Source organism: Chlamydomonas reinhardtii, chromosome 3, assembly GCF_000002595.2.
Source record: "Chlamydomonas reinhardtii strain CC-503 cw92 mt+ chromosome 3, whole genome shotgun sequence".
NCBI classification, from domain to species: domain Eukaryota; kingdom Viridiplantae; phylum Chlorophyta; class Chlorophyceae; order Chlamydomonadales; family Chlamydomonadaceae; genus Chlamydomonas; species Chlamydomonas reinhardtii.
In genome coordinates, this window is record NC_057006.1 from 8,321,010 (window position 1) to 8,339,682 (window position 18,673).

Consider the following 18,673-nt stretch of genomic DNA (forward strand, 5'->3'; position numbering starts at 1 on the left):
ACTGCTCCTTTGAGGGTTGTGTACTCTCTTGGGTCCACCTTGCTGACCTGCCACAAGAATGAATTATATGCGGCGAGAACCGACCGCCCGCAGCGGAAACCTGTGTTTTGTGCCTGGCTAAGGCGATGGCCCGCCATCACGGCCTGTCACGGCAAGGCGTGAGGATGGGCATTCCTCGACGATCAGTGCCAAAGGGATGAAGTAGAGTGCTATCCATGTACTCTGGCGATGTCACCTCGGCCAGGCCCGGAGTATACTAACATTCAACGAACGCGCCTGGTGCTGCTGGTCTGGCCGGCCTAGACGAAGTCATCTCCCATGCTCCCCTGTTGCTTGCCCCTGCGTGGATACAATGGCACACCGCACTCGACATGGGTAGCGTCAAATGCACGCAACGAAGTCAAACCTTGACGACGGAAGCGTTACACCGGACAATATCTTGCCAGGGCTCAGCCGTCCACCCGACGAGCCCACATGCCCAGCCAGCACACAATCGCATTTCATTCACGGATACGGATAACAGCTGCGTCCTTCCCCGGACCTACCCTATACACTTCACTGCTTGCGCGCTCGCAGTTCCAGCGCCGCGTCTCCCCAGTGTGGGACTCCTCTCACGGCAAGCCGAGTCCACGCCGTGTCACTCTCTCAGAGCCAGAACAACACCGACAACACACGGGCAGCCCCCCCTAAAACCCAGCGAATCACCCACCTGGTGCGCCCCTCCGGCCACACACCTCATTCCGTCGCCTGCCGTCCATGTTCCTTATTTGGTGCTCAAAGGCATACAGGTTGGTCCACAACTTCCAAACACGCGCACAGCCCGCATCACCACTTAGCTGCAGCCGGGGCGGCGCGCAGGCACCGGCCCCCGACCAGGCACCGGCCAGTCTCACGCTAAGCACCTCAAACCCTTCCTCGCGCTCAGGCCCTTCTCATGCACAGCCGCTTCCAGGTTCCTCGCAACCACGAACACAAATGACTGACACAATCCACGCACACATTCCACAGCATGAGTATCGCCGCCTCGCCCTGCCCTCGTTCCGAGCAACGTGAAAGGGTGAGTGCGAGTCACGCGCACCCGCACTGGTGCCCATGCAGCCTTACGCACCACGCCATGCCGACCAGAACTTGGCCGCGCGCTCGCTGCCACGAGCTCCAAACTGCAAAACTGCAGGAGCGCAGGATATCTTCGGCAGTCTTCTGAGCACCTGTGCCAACACCTGCTTCCGCCGGTGCGCTCTCCAACTTCAGCCAACGGGCGTGGTCCTCCAACACGCCCAGTGGCTCGGGCTTCCGCCAGGCAACCCCTTCACACCAACCCTAAGCATTTAGTTAATCCTGATACGTTCCGAACAGACCTCGCTGCTATTCTACTGTCGGCTTTGGTTGGCCGGAAAGGTGACGACAGGACGCACACACGTACTCCCTTCCGCGGGCCGTAAAGCTGGCCTTGCCGACAGCAGTTGGGCGAGGAGTGCCCCCTGCGAATCAAAACTGTCATGGAGCAGTTTGTAAAGGCAGCATACACATTTCAATAGCGCACCGCCACACAATGCACACGCACCACCCCACACCCACCCCACCCAGATGAGCTCACCGCACACACGTGCAGTGGGTCTTCCCCGCTCCCCAACCCGTCGGTCTCGCACCTGCCATCCGGCCCCCGGCACCCAAAGGCACGCCCCACCAGGCAGTCGCAGTCGCGCCGCAACACTCCGCGCTGCGACCCGTGCCCTGCCTCCCCTTCCGCAGCCCCTGTCCTCAGTCGCCAGCGGCCGCCACGTCCCAGCCCCTCTCCTCCTCCACTCCAGCCCGCAGTTCGCAGATGCTTAGTACGCCTTTATTAACAGCAGCGGCATCAGTAGCATCTTCCACCAGCCCCGCCCGCCTCGCTCCATAAGTCCCGCCACGCATGCATCCACGCGTTTCCTTTTCCTCCACCTCCAGCACACCACGCCGCTCACTCTCTCCTCAGTAGTTGTCGAACGCCGCGCCGCCGGTGCTGCTGCCGCCCGCCGCCTTGCTGGCGCGGCGCGGCACGTACGGCGGCTGCTGGTGCCGCAACAGCGCCCAGTTGATGCCCTTGAACCAGGGGTGGCTCTTGATCTCGTTGGCGCCGGTCCGCGAGCCCAGGCGGGCCCCCACGTCCTTGACCAGCAGCTTCTCGATCAGGTCGCGGCACTCCTCGCTCACGGCGGGCTTGGAGGGGAACTTGAGCGGGCTCTTGATGATGTTCTCGAAGGTCTCGTCGCGCCGCGCGCCGCGGAAGGGCGTGGTGCCGTACAGCAGCTCGAAGATGAGGATGCCCAGGGACCACCAGTCCACGGCTGCGGGTGGCAGCAGCAAGAGGGAGGCGACAGGAAGGTGAGCGGAATGTATAGCGGCAAGGCAGCGAGACCCGCGTGGCCACCCGCCCCGGACAGGCCCGCTCACCCAGGTCGCGCTGCACATGCCACACCCGCAAACGGCGCCGTCCCCCACGTACCCCACGGCATCCTCGCCGCCCCCCTCCACCCCTCCCTGCCCTTGCCTCCCTCCACCCCTCACCCTCCTTCCCAGCGGCCTCACCTGGCCCGTGCCCGGCGGCGTTGATGACCTCGGGCGCCAGGTACTCCTCCGTGCCCACGAAGCTGTTGGCGCGCGCGGAGGGCTCCGCCAGCAGCAGGTAGTTCTCCAGCTGCAGCGCCGAGCCGGAGCTGGAGCCGCCGCTCTTGGAGGAGGACTGAGGGGAGGGGAGGAGAGGAGGGCGGAGAGCCGGAGAGTGGCGAGGTTAGGGCAGGGGCAACAGGGTAAGAGCAGAGGAGGCAGCCGTCCATGGAGAACGGAGTGTTTGAATTACCAAGTTAGCGGCTACGGCGTGCAAGTCGGAGGGAAGGAGGCCTCACTGCCCGGCGGACGCCCACCCGCCAGCCTACCCCATGCCCACACATCCCTCCTCCGTCCCCACCTTCTTGGGCGACTTGGGCGCCGAGCCGCCCGCCGCGCCGGCGCCGCCGATCTTCTCGATGCGCGGCGTGGTGGAGCCCTTGCTGTACGACAGGTCGAAGTCGGTGAGCAGGACGTGTCCGGTGTGGTGCAGCAGGATGTTCTCGGGCTTGAGGTCGCGGTAGACGTAGCCCAGCAGGTGCAGGTACTGCAGCGCGGTGAGCACCTCCGAGGCGTAGAAGCGCACGTGCTCCTCCTTGAGCCGCTTCTTGGGCTGGCTGTTCAGCAGCCCGTACAGCTCGCCGCCTGAGCGGTGCGGGTGGGTAGGGTCAGGGCCGGAGGGGAGGGAGTGATGAGTCACTGGTGGTGGGAACGAGAGCTACTTACTAAGGAGCTATGGAGCGGTGCCCAGGGGCTGTCACAAGATGGCAAACTCCAGTGCTCACTGACACGCCCGGCTTGTGCCATCCCTGCCCCCTTCCCCTCCACTGCCCTCACTCACCGTCGCAGTACTCCATGACGAAGTGCAGGTGCGTGTCGGTCTGGATGGTGCAGTACAGCGTGGCCAGGAAGGGGTGGTCCACCGCCGCCAGGATGGCGCTCTCCGTCAGCACGCGCGCCACCTTGTTGCGCTCCTGCATCTCAAACTTGTCCAGCGTCTTCATCGCGAACTTGAGCTCCGAGCCCTGGCGGCACATCACAGAGACAAGGGCGGCATGACGCGGTCAGAGGGCGTGTTGGGGCGGAGGCGGGTTTGGTTGACGCGCGTGCCGGGCTATACAAGGCGCTGTTGGTCGTATTCAGCTGCCCCAGGGCCCTTTGTGGGTGGCCCTCGCGTCGCGGCCCTGCTGCCCGCTGCTCCAGCCCTCCGGAGCCTCCTCACTTGCCTGGCGTGACCCATGTCTTTACCCACTCCTTCCACTACAACACCCCGCTCCGAGTCTCACTCATATCCATCGACCGCCGGTTGGCGAAATGTACCTCCCATCTTATGGGGCACTGAACTGCCCCGTTCAGGTGACCCGCCGTTCCAGTTGTCCTCCTCCGTCCTCCTCCCTCCCTCCATGCGCTCTGTGACCTCGCTAACACCTGCCCGCTTCTTTACCACCGCCCCGGCCTCCACTCCCACCTCCCACCTCCCCCGCCCCGCCCTGCCGCCCCACCCCGCCCCGCCCCGCCCCGCCCTGCCGCCCCCTCCTGCCGCCCCCGCACCTGCAGCTGCACCAGGTCCACCAGGCCCACGTCTCCCGCGCCCAGCTGCTTCACGCGACGGAAGTGCATCAGCTTCATCTTGCCGTCGCGCTCCTGCGCGGGGCGGGGCGAGCCGAACAAGGCAACAAGGTAAAAAGGCTAAAAAAGCAGCAAGAAGGATAGGGCTAGTCAAGCCAAAACAACATGCCGAGAGCAAGGCCCGTATAGTCCCCGATCTTCAGTGCGCGCCGCCTTCGCCTCTCGCCCCCGCCCGCCGCCTCGCTCTTGCCCCCTGCCTCCGCCCCCGCTGCCTCCGCCCCCGCTGCCCCCACCTGCAGCTGCAGCAGCGCCTGGTAGGCCTTGTCGTCGGCCTTGTGCGGCTTGCGGCGCATGATGACGCCGCTGATGGCCGCCCAGGGGTTGGCGGTGGTGGGCGCAGCCATGCCCTGTGTGGCGGTGGTGGTGGTGGAGCAGCCGCCGTACAGTCAAGCCTCCCGCCGTAGGTGTCAAGCACCCGCCAGTCTCCTGCTTACGCCCGCCCCCGGAGCCTCCTCTCCAACGGCACGTGACTGCGCGGCCCACAACGTCCCTGGCATCACCCATGTGACCGCGCCTCACGCCTCGGGGCCCAGCCCCCAGCCTCAGCCCAAACCAGCCCACCCATCCGCACCCGCGTCCCAGAACGAACGACCCGGCGCCAGCCTGCATCCCTACGCCCCGCGCTGCCCCTGCCGCTCCTACTGCAGCCCCTTTCCTTCCTTCCCGCCCTCCCCAAAGCATCAGTCTGCAATCCCTTGTTCCCCTTTCCCCCTCCGTCGCGCCCCCCTCCCGGGCGCGCACCTGCAGCGCGCTGCTAATGAGGCTGGCCGCCTCCGCGCCCATCTTGGCCTTGGCCACCTCCTCCTCCGGCGTCTTGTTCCACACCGGCGCCTTGTCGGGCGAGGTGGACTGGGCAGTCACGTCCACCTGGGGGGAGTGGGGAGCGAGAGGCGCGGGTTGGCACAGGGCAGGCGGGCGTGACGGGTGGCGAGAGGCAGGGGCCAGCGCATAATCACGTCTCCCACGTGTTGTGCACACGCCTTGGCACGGGACCGCCCGCCAACTCCCCTTCCCCTGCCCGGCGCCGCGACACCCCAGCCCCCATCCCACCCCACCGCACAGCCGCGGAGCGCACCTGCACTCCCACGAAGAAGCGCGCGTGGCCGTCCTGGTCGCGCATGGGCGCCAGCGTGAACATGTTCCAGAAGGCCTTGCCGGCCTTGGTGTAGTTGAGGATGCGCACCGTGAGCTCCGAGCCCTCCTTGATGGCGGCGCGGATCTGGTCCACCGTGCCGCGGTCCGTGCCGGCGCCCTGGTGGGGTGGTGGTGGAGGGAGTGGTGGGAGGTTGCAAGGATGGTTGGAAAAGCGAAACGCGATGCACTGAAGACTGCAGACGAAGTCGTTAGCAAATGGTGGGAGGGGGGTTTCCAGGCGTGAGAATATAGGCGACGGCGCGGGAGATGGCAAGGTGTGAGGGAGGGACATCACAGCACGTGGGGTTGCGTGGGTGCTAGTGCAGGCGTGGGGAGGCACCAGGGGCCGAGGGAGAGGGGACAGGGAAGGCGGTGGGAAGACAGTGGGGAGAAGGCTGCTGGTGTTGCCGAAGGCCTAGGCGGTTAGGCCTGGGGCCGACATTCCTCGTGCCTGCTGCTGCGGCAGAATCCGAATCCGCGAGCTCCATCCTCGCTCGAGTCCGCCATCCCGCCCGTGTGACAGCTGGCCCCGCAGACGCTGCCTTTCTGAACGCCACCCCATCAGCTCAGACATATCTGCTTGTTCAGCATGTGTTCGAGCCGGACACACGCTGTTGCATGGTCCTTGGTCGTATGTGCTGCATCCTGGCACCTTCCACAACTGCTGTGGTCTCCCCCTGGCGCAACATTCCCATCTCATCCCAGGCCGCGCAAGGGCTCTTCCAGGCCCCAGCCCTCCGCCTCCTTCCTACCCAGCGTTGTCTCAGGACTGCACACCGTTGCTCCCCCCCCGCGCCTCTACTCCCCCGCGCCACCTCTTCAACCCACCACACCGCCCTCCCGCCGTACGCTGCCCTACCCCGCTACACAAAGCTCGGCCTCCTCTCCCCCACACGCACCTGCAGGAAGCGGCAGTTGCGGCCCAGCACCTCCTCGCGGCTGTAGCCGGTCAGCTCCAGGAAGGCGTCGGAGGCGAACACGATGGGGCAGTCGGGCAGGGTGGGGTCGGAGATGCAGAAGTTCTGCTGGATGCGCTCCACGGTCGTGGCCAGATCCAGCGCCACACGCGGGAACGACTTGGGCGCCGTGCCGCGGGGGCCCTTGGCGCCCAGCGGCGCGGCCGCCGCCACCGCCGAGGCCTGCCCCGGCTCCACGCCCTCCGCCTTCTCCACCGCAATGGTCACGTCGTCCACAATCGTGCGCGCCACGTTGTCGCGCAGGCGGTGGTCGTACTTGACCAGCAGCGGCACGCCGCTGTTGTCCGCCAGCGCCTTGCCCTCCGTCTTGCTGGTCACATCCACCTGGATTTGGGAGCAGCAGTTGAGCAGCAGTCGAGGCGGTGGTGAGCCGTGGTGCGGTAGGCGGCAATGCGGTAGGCGGCGTGCAGGTAGTCGTTGCCATGCTCCCGCCTGGGCTTCCCCACGTTCCAAAGCTACCCAGCCCAGCCCAGCCCCACCTGCACGCCCACGAACTTGGACACCCGGCCGTCGGGCGTCTTGATGGGCGTGACGGTGAGCAGGTTCCAAAAGGGCGTGCCGTCCTTGCGGTAGTTGAGCAGGCGCACGGAGCAGGCCTCGCCCTTCTTGATGGCGTCCCTGATCTTCTGGACCTCCTTGGGGTCCGTGCCCTCGCCTTGGAGGAAGCGGCTGCGAGGGGGGAGGGGCGGGGGGGGGGGGAGCAGGTCATGCAAGACGGACAAGTTAGGTCACACAGCCAGTGAAGCGGCGACGCCCGGCACGAGAAGGGAGGGGCAGGAGGAGGAGGAGGAGGAGGAGGAGGGACCGAATGGATGCAGGGCTTGGTGCGCGCATGGAGTGGCGGTGTGACGGGTGCAGTACGAGTGGTTTCGGGAGGATAAGGAGCCAGCGCTGCATGAGCCCCCACGTCCAGAGGCCAAGGCTGACAACTGCACTGTGGGGAGGATGCTGCCCTGCCTTCCGTCTACAGTCTCAGGAGCTGGGGCCAGGAATCAGGACGGTGTGCGACGACGTGGGCTAGTCTGCGGCCGAGCTGCCGACCGCTGGCTGGCGCTTCCCCTCCCTTCGGACGCTTTCCACCGTGCTGCTCAGTGCTCAAAACCCAGGGACGTGAGGAACCCTTGAGAAGCCGCTGCCGCAGCAGTAGCTCACGGCGCACGCTGCAGGCCTACAGCCCAGGCGCGCGGCGCGCTGCCGTCCCACCGCCGCCGCCTGCCGCCGGAAGCTGCGCCCAGGTGCGGCCACGCGGTCGCTTTATACGTCCCATGCCCGAACACTCCCCCACGTCGTGCTGCTGCATATGGGCCGCCAGGGAGCCGGCGGTGGTTCGTGGTGCTTGCAATGACCTCGCGGGTCGAGCGCTGGACTCCGTGCGGCTGCTGACAGCTGGCCGCCCCTGCTTGGCTGAGGCCGGTGGCCTGCCCACCGTCCGAGCGAGGGCACGCGCGCTCCGCCGCTCCAACAACCTCCGCTCCATATTCGCGCAGTTTCAGGACCGCGAAGTTTTCCGGGGCAAAAAGAAACCCGCCGTCCACAAGTATGGCGCGCTGAGCAGCGGGGCGCGCCGTCGGCAAGCGGCCGTCCTCGCCGAGGCGCGCATGTGTCACGGACCGCTACGCGCCCGCAGCCGCGCTCGCGGCGGACCCACATGCGCTCCTAGGCTTGTAAGGCAAAGCACCCGCTCGCGTTAACCCGGGCTTGAATTGCGCGCAAGCGACCATTGCCTTTTCGCTGCGAACGGTGCCGAAGCCTCCAAAGCCCCTAATCTCCCTCGCTTACCAGTTGTGACCAAGCACCTCATCGGGTCCATATCCAGTCATGGCATAGAACCTGCAGGAGCGACCCCGGCCTTCACTTAGTGCGGGTCCGACGAACACTGAACAACAAGGCTGGACGCCCAGGCAAGCGCTCTGGGCCCACAATCAAGCATGCATAGAGCGCTGGCATACCGCTCACCCCTCGCTGGCGTAGACCAGCGGACAGTCCGGAAGCGTGGCATCTGCGACGACGAAAGTATGCCGCAAGCCAGCCAGCACCTTGGTGAGCTGACTGGCTGGAGCTGGCACCTGCGCATGTGCATAAGGCGGGGCAGCGGCGCCGCACAAGCGCCGAAGTCAGCACCGACAAATTCGCGCTGCTGCGCAGGAGAAGCTCCGCTGTCAGCACCAGTGCTCACCCCTGCCATGGCTGTAAATTCAAGCAAAGACCAAGTCCTTGTCCTGTCCTGAGCAGCCCTACGGGTGAAGCTGCTGCAATTTAGAAGCCAAGAAGGTCCGTCTTAAGCCCAGCCGATATTCGTCATCTAAATTGCCATAACATGCATATGGTATACCGTTCCAAGTTCGCGCACGCGTTGCAGCAGTAGTATTGCCAATACGCGTCCATCTCAGTGCCGTACATTCGTGCCGCGGGGGGTCGCCGCCGGCTTCTCCTGGTAGGCATGCTGCCCTCTCCTCTCACAGCTGCCGCCGTTCGCGGCATTTCTGCGGGTCATAGGTGCACTTCCCCACCAGCCGCATTAAGGCATGTTCGCCCGCCTGGCAACCGACCGCCGCGCAGGGTCCCTCTCCTGTAGCGCCTGACGCAGTAGCCGCTGCCGCTCGGCTCCTGCTCCGAAGCACTTCCTGCCGCACGCCAGTCGCACTCCAGCTGTGACAGGACCTCCCCTGCGGCTGTAGACTCAGCGTCTGAGATGCCCATTCGCCAGTTCACACGTCAGCCCAGCAACGTGCATCTGCATCGTATAAGTGCTTTGAAAAGCCAACGTTCCTGGGGTGTTCGATAAACATATGCAGGGGGAGCGGTGTTTCAGCGCGAAAGTGCCGTGGTCTCCCTTCTCGAATGCGACATTTCATAGTGTTCTTGCCCGCTCCAATTGTGTGTGCCCGGCCCTATGCTCCTGAGTTAGTCGCTTACATGTCAAGATAAGCCCAAATAATTGTAAGAGGGCTATCTGTATTACGGAAGTGGGCGGGGCGTGGGCGGCGGGGACCGACGGGCGGCATGGCCGCATGGGAGGGGAGAGCGAATGGCTCCGAAAAAGCGTGCCTACGTGAGTGGCGCGGAGGGGTCCTTCATGACGTCAAGGTGCACAGCAGGTAGTCAAACTGCAATACTGTAGTGCGTATATAGCTTTTTGCGTGAGAAAAATGCAGCTGACCCAGAGCCACAGCGCGATGAACCGCGCGTTGAACTCGCGCAGCAGCGTTCCTGCTCGCTTTCGTCCATCACGTAGCCATGTCGTGCGCTGCGATGCGCAGCAGCACGATGGCCAGATCGCGATGACTCGTCGCGATGCTCTCCTTTCGGTCGCTGCTTCGTTGGCGCTTTCTGGGACAGTGGCGCTGCCTGCAAATGCCGTGCAAGGCCTGACTGCTGGACGTATTCCAGGCAAGCTGGGCCAAGCACTGGTCGGGTGCAACATGCGCGCCAGCCGGGCCTCGGAACGGCCAGCGCTGGGCGCCAACGCGATAGGAGCTTTGGGAGTAAGATGCATTCGCCTCACATGCATGCACGGGCACGAGAGCGAAGCGCACATTCTGGAATCGCGGGCGAGTGGCGTCCAGTGGCCGAGTGGCGGTTGGGGCAGACGGTCACCCGAATGCGCTGGCCGTCCTCCGCTAGGCCCTGGCTCCAACTGGCCCAGGCGGCCGCGCGGTCCTTCGCGCTCCACCCAACAAGCACTGCATCGCGCTGCTTACGCACACCAGCCTAGTACAGCTTATGCTGCAAATCCTCCGTTGCGTCTCAAGCTCATCATCATTTCTCGCACAGGCCGGACCAAGGAGCCTGACGCCGAGGGCTTCTACACGTACACGCGGCCCGAGGGCAAGTCGGGCGGGCACGGCGTGGGCTGGAGCGAGATCCCGCAGTACAGCTTCAAGGTACGGCAGGAGCCACGTGGCTCCAAGAGGTTTGGCGAGGGTCGGAAGACTGGGAGGTGTGCATGATGCCAGCGGAGTGGCTGGACCGACATGCGGTGTGGCGCAGGGCCGCGCGAGGGACGGCCGTGGCAGATTCACGCCATTTGGCGTAGCGTCGGTCGGGATCTGCGCCCTCTGGCGCCTGCTTCTTGGCCTTTTGGTTTGCTGCCCCTCTGTGTCTATTTCGCAAGCTTGCACAACGGTGTGTGCCCCTGCTCCTGACACGGCCACCACGCAGGTGCCTGCTGGCTGGGATGAAATTCCCGTGTCCATCGCCGACCTGGGCGGCACCGAGGTGAGCGCCAGCTTCACACATCCGTTGCCCCAGCGCATGCCGCGCCCCGTTGGTTGGGGTGCGGCCCCCGGCACCTGGGCGCCGTCTGCATGCAGCGAACCGGCCTCCACGGGTCTGACGTTCCTGTCTCCTCCTCCTGTTCGCTGTCCCTCCCCGCTGCTCTCGCCCTGTTTCCACTGCCCTGACCTCGCACCTCTCGCCCTCCTGTAGATTGACCTGCGCTACCAGGCCAAGGAGCAGGGCGATGTGGCGGTGGTGGTGGCGCCCGTGCTGCGGTGAGCCAGAAATCGAGGAGGAGCGGGGGCAGGGAGGAGGGAGCAGGCAGGAGGAGATGGAACAGGAGGAGCACGAGGAGGATATGGAGCAGGAGGGGTAGAGGAGGAGGAAGAAGAGACACATGGGTAGGAGGAGGGAGCAGGCGGAGGGCAGCAGGGAGGCCAGCGGGTGGGGACGGCCGGAATGGCATGGGGAAGGGGGCGGGGAGTGAGGGATGAACTGGGGAGCTGAGATGTCTAGCAAAGGGCTATCGCTGAGGGGGGCTAGCGCGGTGATGCTGCGGCACCAGCTCGGGCTCGTGTGGATGCTCGTGCGCGCGCTGGGATGCAACACCAGGCATAGACTGGTGGCAGAGCACAGGGCCCGCAGGGCACTGCCGGTGCGTCGGACCGCCTACAAGCGTGGCCAGTTTGAGCCTGTGGTTTAGAGGATTGGCTGAGCCGTGCGCCACACAAGCAGCGCCTTGGCATGCCTATCCTTGACGCATGGTGTTCTGATGGGCCCGCGCCCCCGCCCTGACCCTGGCCCTCGCCCTGGCCCTCTCTGCCACTCCTGCAGTTTCATGGATGTCGGCTTCAACGCGGTGAGTTGTCAGTTGTCAGACATGCTGGGAGCTGCATCAGGAGCAGTTTTCTTATCACCGTAAATACAAGCAAAAGCAATCAATCCGGGGACTCATGAGCGCCTGGCGCGTAGCATATGGGAGCGCGTGTGTGCGGGCTGAGTCGCCCGCAGCTGCGGCCTTAGGTCTCCATGCGCGCAGTTCCGCCCCTTCGCAGCCTCGACCCTGTCTGCGCCCTCACAACCTCCACATCCTTGGTTTTGTCATGGCTTCTCCAGCTTGTTATTATGGGCCACCCCGTCCTGGCCCTGCGCCCCCGTCGTCATCCCGCGCTCCTGCTTGCCCCCCTTCACAGAAAGTGACGCTGAAGGAGGTCGGGCCCCCGCAGCGCGTCATCGAGGGCTTTGGGCCGGAGCTGGTGAGTGCCGGGTAGCAAGGCAGCTAGGCAGCTAGGTTGCAGCACAACATGGGGATGGGAGGCAGTGGCGGTGGGGCGAGCAGGAAGAGGGCAGCACTGCCGGCACGCTTTGGTAGCGGTGGCGCGTGCACATGCCGGGGACCCACACCGGTGCGCATTCGTGCGACGCAGCTCACTTGCAACATACACCGCTTCTTGCTTTTGTTTGCTTTGCACACCTGATTCTCGGGACTGGCAACCATGGAAAATTGACACCAACAGTTCGGCAAGCCTCTGGATGAGGACGACGTCGTGAAGACCGAGGTCGTCGAGCACGACGGCGGCCTTTACTACAAGTGGTGGGTGACAGCGGGGGTGACAGCGCACGGTGACAGCAGACCGGGCAGCGCATGGGTGTGCAGATAACCCCCCCCCCCCTCATGGCCAGCAGGCAACCGGCCCCCGCCCTTCAGCGCGCACCCTAATGCAACGGCTCAACACGCGTCTAACCCCGTGGCACCGCCCAAGCCCCCGCACCCTGTACACACTGCCTGCAACTCCTTTGCCAACGCCAGCGCCACAATGCATTCCTTGTCACGGCCGCTGTACTCTGCTGCAAATGCAGGGAGCTGAAGAACCATTATCTGGTCTCCGCCACTGCCACAAAGAACCGCGTGTTCATCCTCACTGTCACTTCCAACGCGCGCCAGTGGAAGAAGCACTCGGACAACCTCCGCGTTATTCAGCAGTCCTTCCGCGTCAGGCAGGACGCATAAGGCGCCGAGCTGGTGACACGGGGCGCGGGGGGGAGGGGACAGCGCGGAGGGAGCGCCGGCAGTGGTTGCTGGCTTGCTTGACGTGTAGGGCGTGGGCGCGGGGTCTGGGGGCAGGCATTGGTGGGGGTCGGGGTTGTAGGGAAATCGAGGTGGAGGCTCAGGGAACTGAAGGGGTATAACAGGTATGAGGTAGCGGTGCATGCACGTGGCTTTAGATCGCAGATTCAAGCACAAAGACGGGATTGGGGGTTTGAGAGATTCCACGTGTGTGCGTTTCGTGGCTGCACGGCTGAAATTTTGGATGTTGCTGTTGCTGCACGGTTGTGGTTGCTATCGCGCAGTTTTGTTGCCTAGCGCATGTGTTACGGGACCGGGATTTATAACTTATAAGGACATTGATGCGAAACGGAGGAGGAAGAGGAGGATTCCGCTCCGCTGCGAGAGGCGATGATGCAGGCGCTGTAATTGTTAGTGCCGCCACGTGTCATGCTGCGTGCCAACCACCGGCGTGCCTCATCCGTCGGCACGTGGGACAGAAGTCAGCACACCAATACAGCTGCCGGCTCTCAGTTCGAACCCATCCATGGTTCCAAGTCCACAAATCGCAAGAGCACACAGGATCGGCAACGCTGGGGCTGTCGGCCCTTGCAGCCGTGACCATGAGCAATTTACACGTGTGTTCAATTCCATGCGGCCCTACCTAACTCCTGTGGAGTCCGGAGTAATATGCCGCCGCCACTACCGGCCAATTCCGCCCGCCGTCGGCCAGCCGCCGCCACCCGCCAGCGCCGGCCCCCGCGCCGCCGCCGCCACGTAACGCTCCAACGGCACACACCTCTGGAGCTCCACATTCCACAACCACCCAACCGCCCGCAGCCAGTCCCGCTCACTGAACGACGTCGGCGCCGACGCAGCCACTGCCGCCGCTGCTACAGCCGCTGGGGAGGCGGCTGCGCCGCCGGCAGTAGCGGCTGTAGCGGCGCGTGCGGTGGCGGGAAGGGCCAGCGGCCGGAGCGGGAGGTTGAGGAGCGCAGCGCGCAGCGGCAGTAGCAGGGAGTCGCCGCCGAGGGCTGCAGAAGCTGCGGAGGATGCTACAGCCGTGTAGGCGCCATTGCTGGCGCTGCTACTGCCCTTCGTAGGTGGCACCAGCGGCGGCGGCAGGGCCCAGAAGTGAAGCGCGCCGCCGCCCGGCGCTGCCGATTTGGATCCAGTCTGGAGGGTTCCTGCCGCCGATGGTGAAACACCGGCTTCTGCCTCCGAAGCCGTTGGCGGAGATGCTGCAATGCCCGCTGCCGCGAGGCCGGAGTCGCCGCCGCCGCCACCGCCGCCGGCGCCATTGCCCGGAATAGCCGCCGCGGCGCCTGGCGTCAGACTGCTGCCCGAGTCGCCCGCCGCCGCCGCCGCCGCCGTTGAGGCGGTTGCAGTGGTTGTGGGCGTGCCGCCACGGCTGTCACCGCCGTTTGCAGCAGCGGTGGCCCCGCTGCCGCCGCCCAGTGCACTGCCGCTGCCGCCGCCGCTGCTGCGGCTGTTGATGCCGCTGCCTCCTAGGTACTTGATGATGTCGATGATTTGTTCTGGAGGGTAATGAGATGGATGAGCAAAGGCAGGTTTGAAGTGAAGTGTAGTCAGGAGGTCATACATCGGTGTGTTAGATGGGCACGAAAACGCAAAACGTGCACGCAACACATCGGTGTGTTAAAGAGCACAAGGAAAACGTTACGCAAAGACAGCGTATGCGATGCAGCAAAGCGACGGTTTACGGATGCTACCTGAAGTTACCTCGCATACCTGCTGCGGTGAGCCGCCGGTCTTACCAACCGGAAATCGCACAACCCCCGCTACTCTAACCTCGAGGGGGGATTAGTGTCCACACGCTCTCAAGGGTGCAAACCCATGCATGTGCTCACGGTACCGTGAGGCCCAGGCACTCCTACGATTCCTAGCTTCGCGTCGCTACTCCTGGCCGCTAAGTCCAAGCTCCCGCCCAATCCTCGATGAAATTCTCACCTACGAGAGAATAAGAAACAACAGAGCACAGGGCGGCAGCAGGGGAGTGTCACGAACAAGAGCGAAGGAACATGTTAGCGCGGCGGCGCGCGACGAGCAAGAGCAAACACGCAGCCCAGTCCCAGCCCAATTAACTATACTAGGGGTTGCGCGATTTGGGAAAGAGACGGAGGGTGGGCGACCACGAGCAAGTAAACAGGCGGGGGACGGCATGGGCGCATGCATGACGGCAAATGCAATCGGTGTGTGTGTGTGTGTGTGTGTGTGTGTGTGTGTGTGTGTGTGTGTGTGTGTGTGTGTGTGTGTGTGTGTGTGTGTGTGTGTATCAGCCTGGGCCACAAGCACTCCCACGCAGGTGCGCCCCCACACGCACCCAGTCCCACCCACCCGGCCCCACGCACCCTGGGGGCAGGCCGATAGCAGTCGAGGGCTGGAGCCGGCGAGTGCCATTCGCAGCAGGCGGGCGCGAGGGAGCAGGTGTTGGCCACATAGCAGGTCTTCGTCCACACCCGTCTGTGGAAGATGAATGCGGTTGTGTGTAGGGGTTGGGTGGGTCGGGTCGGGTCGGTTCGAGTGATGGAGATAAGCCATCTGCCTCAACACGCTCAGTCAATCCATTCCCTTTTCCAGCACAAACATGCACACACACACACACACACACACACACACACACACACACACACACACACACACACACACACGTACCTGCACCACGACCAGCTCTGCCACCCGCCGCACCCCCGGCAGAGCCATCGGCACCTGCGGAGGGGGGTATGGGTTTGGCACGGCGGCTGGTTGGTTCAGGTGGGGGCAGCACGTGGGGGCAGGTGGGGTCGCGTTGGGTAAGGTCGCCAGCCTCTGTGTTGCCAGTCATACCCTGAGAGGGATTGCCTACATAACGGGAACGGCAAAACCAATACACCATACACCATACACCCGCGCCGGAACGAGAAAGCGCAACCACTGAAACCACTCTGCGCCACCTCGTTCACACACACACACACACACACACACACACACACACACACACACACACACACACACACACACACCGGAAGTGCCGGCGCTGAGCCGGCGGCTCCACCTCCTCCACCACCACCTCCTCCACCTCCGGCTGCTGCCGCCGCCGCCGCCACCCCCAGGTCGGGCAGCGAGTGTGCGACCAGGTCCACCGCCTGTGTGTGTTAAAGAGCACAAGGAAAACGTTGCGCCTGTGTGTGTGTGTGTGTGTGTTTGTGTGTGTGTGTGTGTATGTGTGTGTGGAGGAGGTAGGGCGCAGAAGTGCTGAGAGCGCAAGGAAGGAAACACGCGGGGAGCTGTGTGTTAGAAAAAAACAACAAAACGGGGAGCTGTGTGTGTGTGTATGCGTGTTTGTGAGCAAGTACTTTTGGTGTGTGGGCGTGCGTTTGTTTGTATGTGTTGGCGCGAACGCCAGAGGCTACCAACCCCCACACGCCCACGCCCCACATACACACACGCACCTGCAACCACTCCCACAGCCGTGGCTCGTCCAGCTCCGGCACCAGCAACACCACCTGGGTGGGGGCGTGTGGGTTCGGAAGACCGTGTGGGTTCGTGCGGGCGTAGGGCATCGCGGGAAGAGCGGTGAGGGGGCGTTGGCAGAGACCTCTGCCACCCATGTATATTGAGAGGCAGGCACAAACAGAAGTGCGGTCGCCTGCAGTAATTCGATATCTTAATACCCTTTTTCCTCTCGGCATGGGCGCATACAAGCCCTGCCACACACACGCACCCGCCCCTCACCCACCACGTGACACGCCGCCATGAGCAGCGCCCCCAGCTGCAGTGCCGTACACTCCGCCGCCGCCTCCCCGGACAGCTGCTGACTGCCGCCGCCGCCGCCGCCGCCGCGCCCACCACCGCTGCGCGCGTCCGCTGCGAATCAGGCGACAGGACAGGACATAAAATTGATTCAAACAACTGCAGATCACATCCACGCGTTTATACATGACGGCATGAGGGAAAGAGGGAACGCGAAATGTCGGATCAGCACGTCCCGTGCTAACACGTGCACCGCCGCCGCCGCCGTACACACACGCCACACTCACACACGAGGGTGCGGGCCAGACGTGAGGAGCCGCCGCCGTCGCCGCATGCATAAGGCGGCTCCGGAGAGCCCTGTTGCGCAAGAGCAGATGAAGCAACCGCAATAAAAGTACTTGATCGTTTGTCTGATGGAATACTATGACCTGGTGCAGCAGCAGTTGTTTGACACAGGTGCTCACACACACAGGCACCCACGCAGGCACCCACACACACACACCCACACTTTCACACACCCACACACACACACACACACACGCCCTCTCTCTCTCTCTCCCTCCTGCCCACCAGCACGTCTGCCGCCAGGGCGGCGGTGCTCCACAACGGCGGTGAGTCCAGCAGCAGCGTGCGGTCGCCGGCGTGGACCTGTGCGGGGGGAGGCGTGTGTGTTAAAAAGCACAAGGAAAACATTGCGGGGAGTTGTGTGTGTGTGTGTGTGTGTGTGTGTGTGTGTGTGTGCGTGTGTTGGAATTACGTCAGGAAAGTGATTAGCGCAACTTCGAGTGTGCATTTGTGTGTATGATGGAGGTGGGCGGTGGCATGTTGACCTAGACGACCTAGACAGGAAGCACCATACGGACCACTCACTCGCAGGTCCAGGCCCGACGTCGTGTGCGCCACGTCACCTCCCGCACCCGTGCCGCCACCGCCGCCACCGCCCACCACAAACGGCGGCATCAGACCCGAGCCCGAGCCAGCAGCCCCCCCTCCGCCGCCGCCGCCGCCAGGCGCTACAGCCGCTGTTCCGGCTGCTACAGCCGCCGCGGCCGCGGCTGCTACAGCCGCCGCCGCGGGCGAGTCGTACAGTAGGGCGTTGAGCAGGGAGGATTTGCCGGCGCCCTGTGTGCCCAGCACGCCAATGACTCGGAAGTCGCCGCCACCGGAGCTGTGAAGCAGCTACAGGGGGAAGAGCCGAAGCAGCCGAGGAAGAGGAGGAAGAGGAGGAAGACGAGGACGGAGAGAGGGCGGTGTTAGGGTACTTAGGGCAAGGCAGGAAGGAGAGGGGGGCAGCAGCACGCACGGGCGCACATGCGGGGTTCGGAGTCTCAAGGAGAGGCGCGTAGGTGGGTGCGCGAGAGGCTTGACGATGCCCGGGACAGGCGCCAACCAAACCCAGACACACGCGAACGCAGACGCACACGAGTAGGAACATGCCTCACACCTACCTTGGACACGCCCGCGCCGTCTAGCTGCCAACGCGGCGGCCCCAACAACCGCAACGACTCTGGCGGAACCAGGTTGGCTGCCGCCGCCGCCACAGCCGCCGACGGCGCCGCCGCCCCCGCCCCAGCCACAGCCGCCGATGCCACGCCTGACCCCGGCGGCGGCAAAGCAGCTGTGCCGGGCTGACCGCCGCCACCGCCGCCGCCCGCCCCACCCGGTCCACCGCCTTGGCGCTGCAGGTGTCGAGACGATGTCACGCGGTGTTCAGGAGCGTACGCATTCTGCTGCTGCTGCTGCCGCTCCGATGCAGCGCCACCGCTGCCGTATCTCCCTCCGCCACCGCCGCCGCCAGCTGCCCCAGCTCCCAATCCTGACTGTCCACTGCCGCCGCCGCCGCCGCCGCCACGTCCGGGGCTGGGCCCTCTGTTCGCTGGCGCCTGCCTGCCGCCAGTCCTCTGCTGCTGGGGGTGCCCCAGCCCGCCCTCAGCTCGACTGCCGCCTCCATCTCCACCACCCCCGCCTCCACCTCCACCTCCACCTACGCGGCGGTTGCCGCCGTAGGCCACCGCCGCTGCCGCCGCTAGATCGGCATCAGCGGGCGCGCTAGCGAAGGAGGCGTCGGGGTCGGGTGCAGCGGCGGCGTTGGCAGCACGGCTGCGCCCCCTCCCACCCCCCGGACCCCCGCGCCTCCCGGCCCCGCCACCGCCGCTGCTTCCACCGCCACCGCCACCGCTACCTCCCACGGGCCCGGGGCCGGCGCCGTGGAGGATGAGGGGCGCTCGCTTTCCCTCCAGGCTGCTGTTGACTGGGACTGGTCTGCTACCGACGACCGCGCAGAGCTCGGTTGCCTTCTGCTAAGCCTTGCCCGAAGCAATGTAGATGA

At 64.6% G+C, this 18,673-nt stretch overlaps 2 protein-coding genes across 2 annotated transcripts; one reads left to right on the top strand and one right to left on the bottom strand.

The window, feature by feature from the left end:
- Positions 1 to 410: 410 nt before the first annotated feature.
- Positions 411 to 8,654, bottom strand: CHLRE_03g199000v5 (uncharacterized protein). The gene is made up of 13 exons (XM_043061303.1): positions 8,503 to 8,654; positions 8,283 to 8,392; positions 8,106 to 8,156; positions 6,806 to 6,995; positions 6,249 to 6,650; positions 5,291 to 5,467; positions 4,957 to 5,082; positions 4,449 to 4,562; positions 4,138 to 4,230; positions 3,428 to 3,611; positions 2,948 to 3,231; positions 2,569 to 2,722; positions 411 to 2,327 (listed from the first exon to the last, which is right to left on the bottom strand). Exons 1-13 carry the CDS (start codon positions 8,509 to 8,511, stop codon positions 1,972 to 1,974), a joined length of 2,250 nt encoding a protein of 749 aa, XP_042926604.1. The 5' UTR covers positions 8,512 to 8,654; the 3' UTR covers positions 411 to 1,971.
- A 750-nt stretch (positions 8,655 to 9,404) lies between these two features.
- CHLRE_03g198950v5 (photosystem II thylakoid lumenal 29.8 kDa protein PsbP) lies at positions 9,405 to 13,032 on the top strand. The gene is made up of 8 exons (XM_001693189.2): positions 9,405 to 9,716; positions 10,101 to 10,210; positions 10,488 to 10,544; positions 10,755 to 10,819; positions 11,379 to 11,403; positions 11,738 to 11,800; positions 12,062 to 12,138; positions 12,405 to 13,032. The coding sequence occupies exons 1-8, from the start codon at positions 9,476 to 9,478 to the stop codon at positions 12,553 to 12,555; spliced, it is 789 nt and encodes a 262-aa protein (XP_001693241.1). The 5' UTR covers positions 9,405 to 9,475; the 3' UTR covers positions 12,556 to 13,032.
- The last annotated feature ends 5,641 nt before the right edge of the window (positions 13,033 to 18,673 follow it).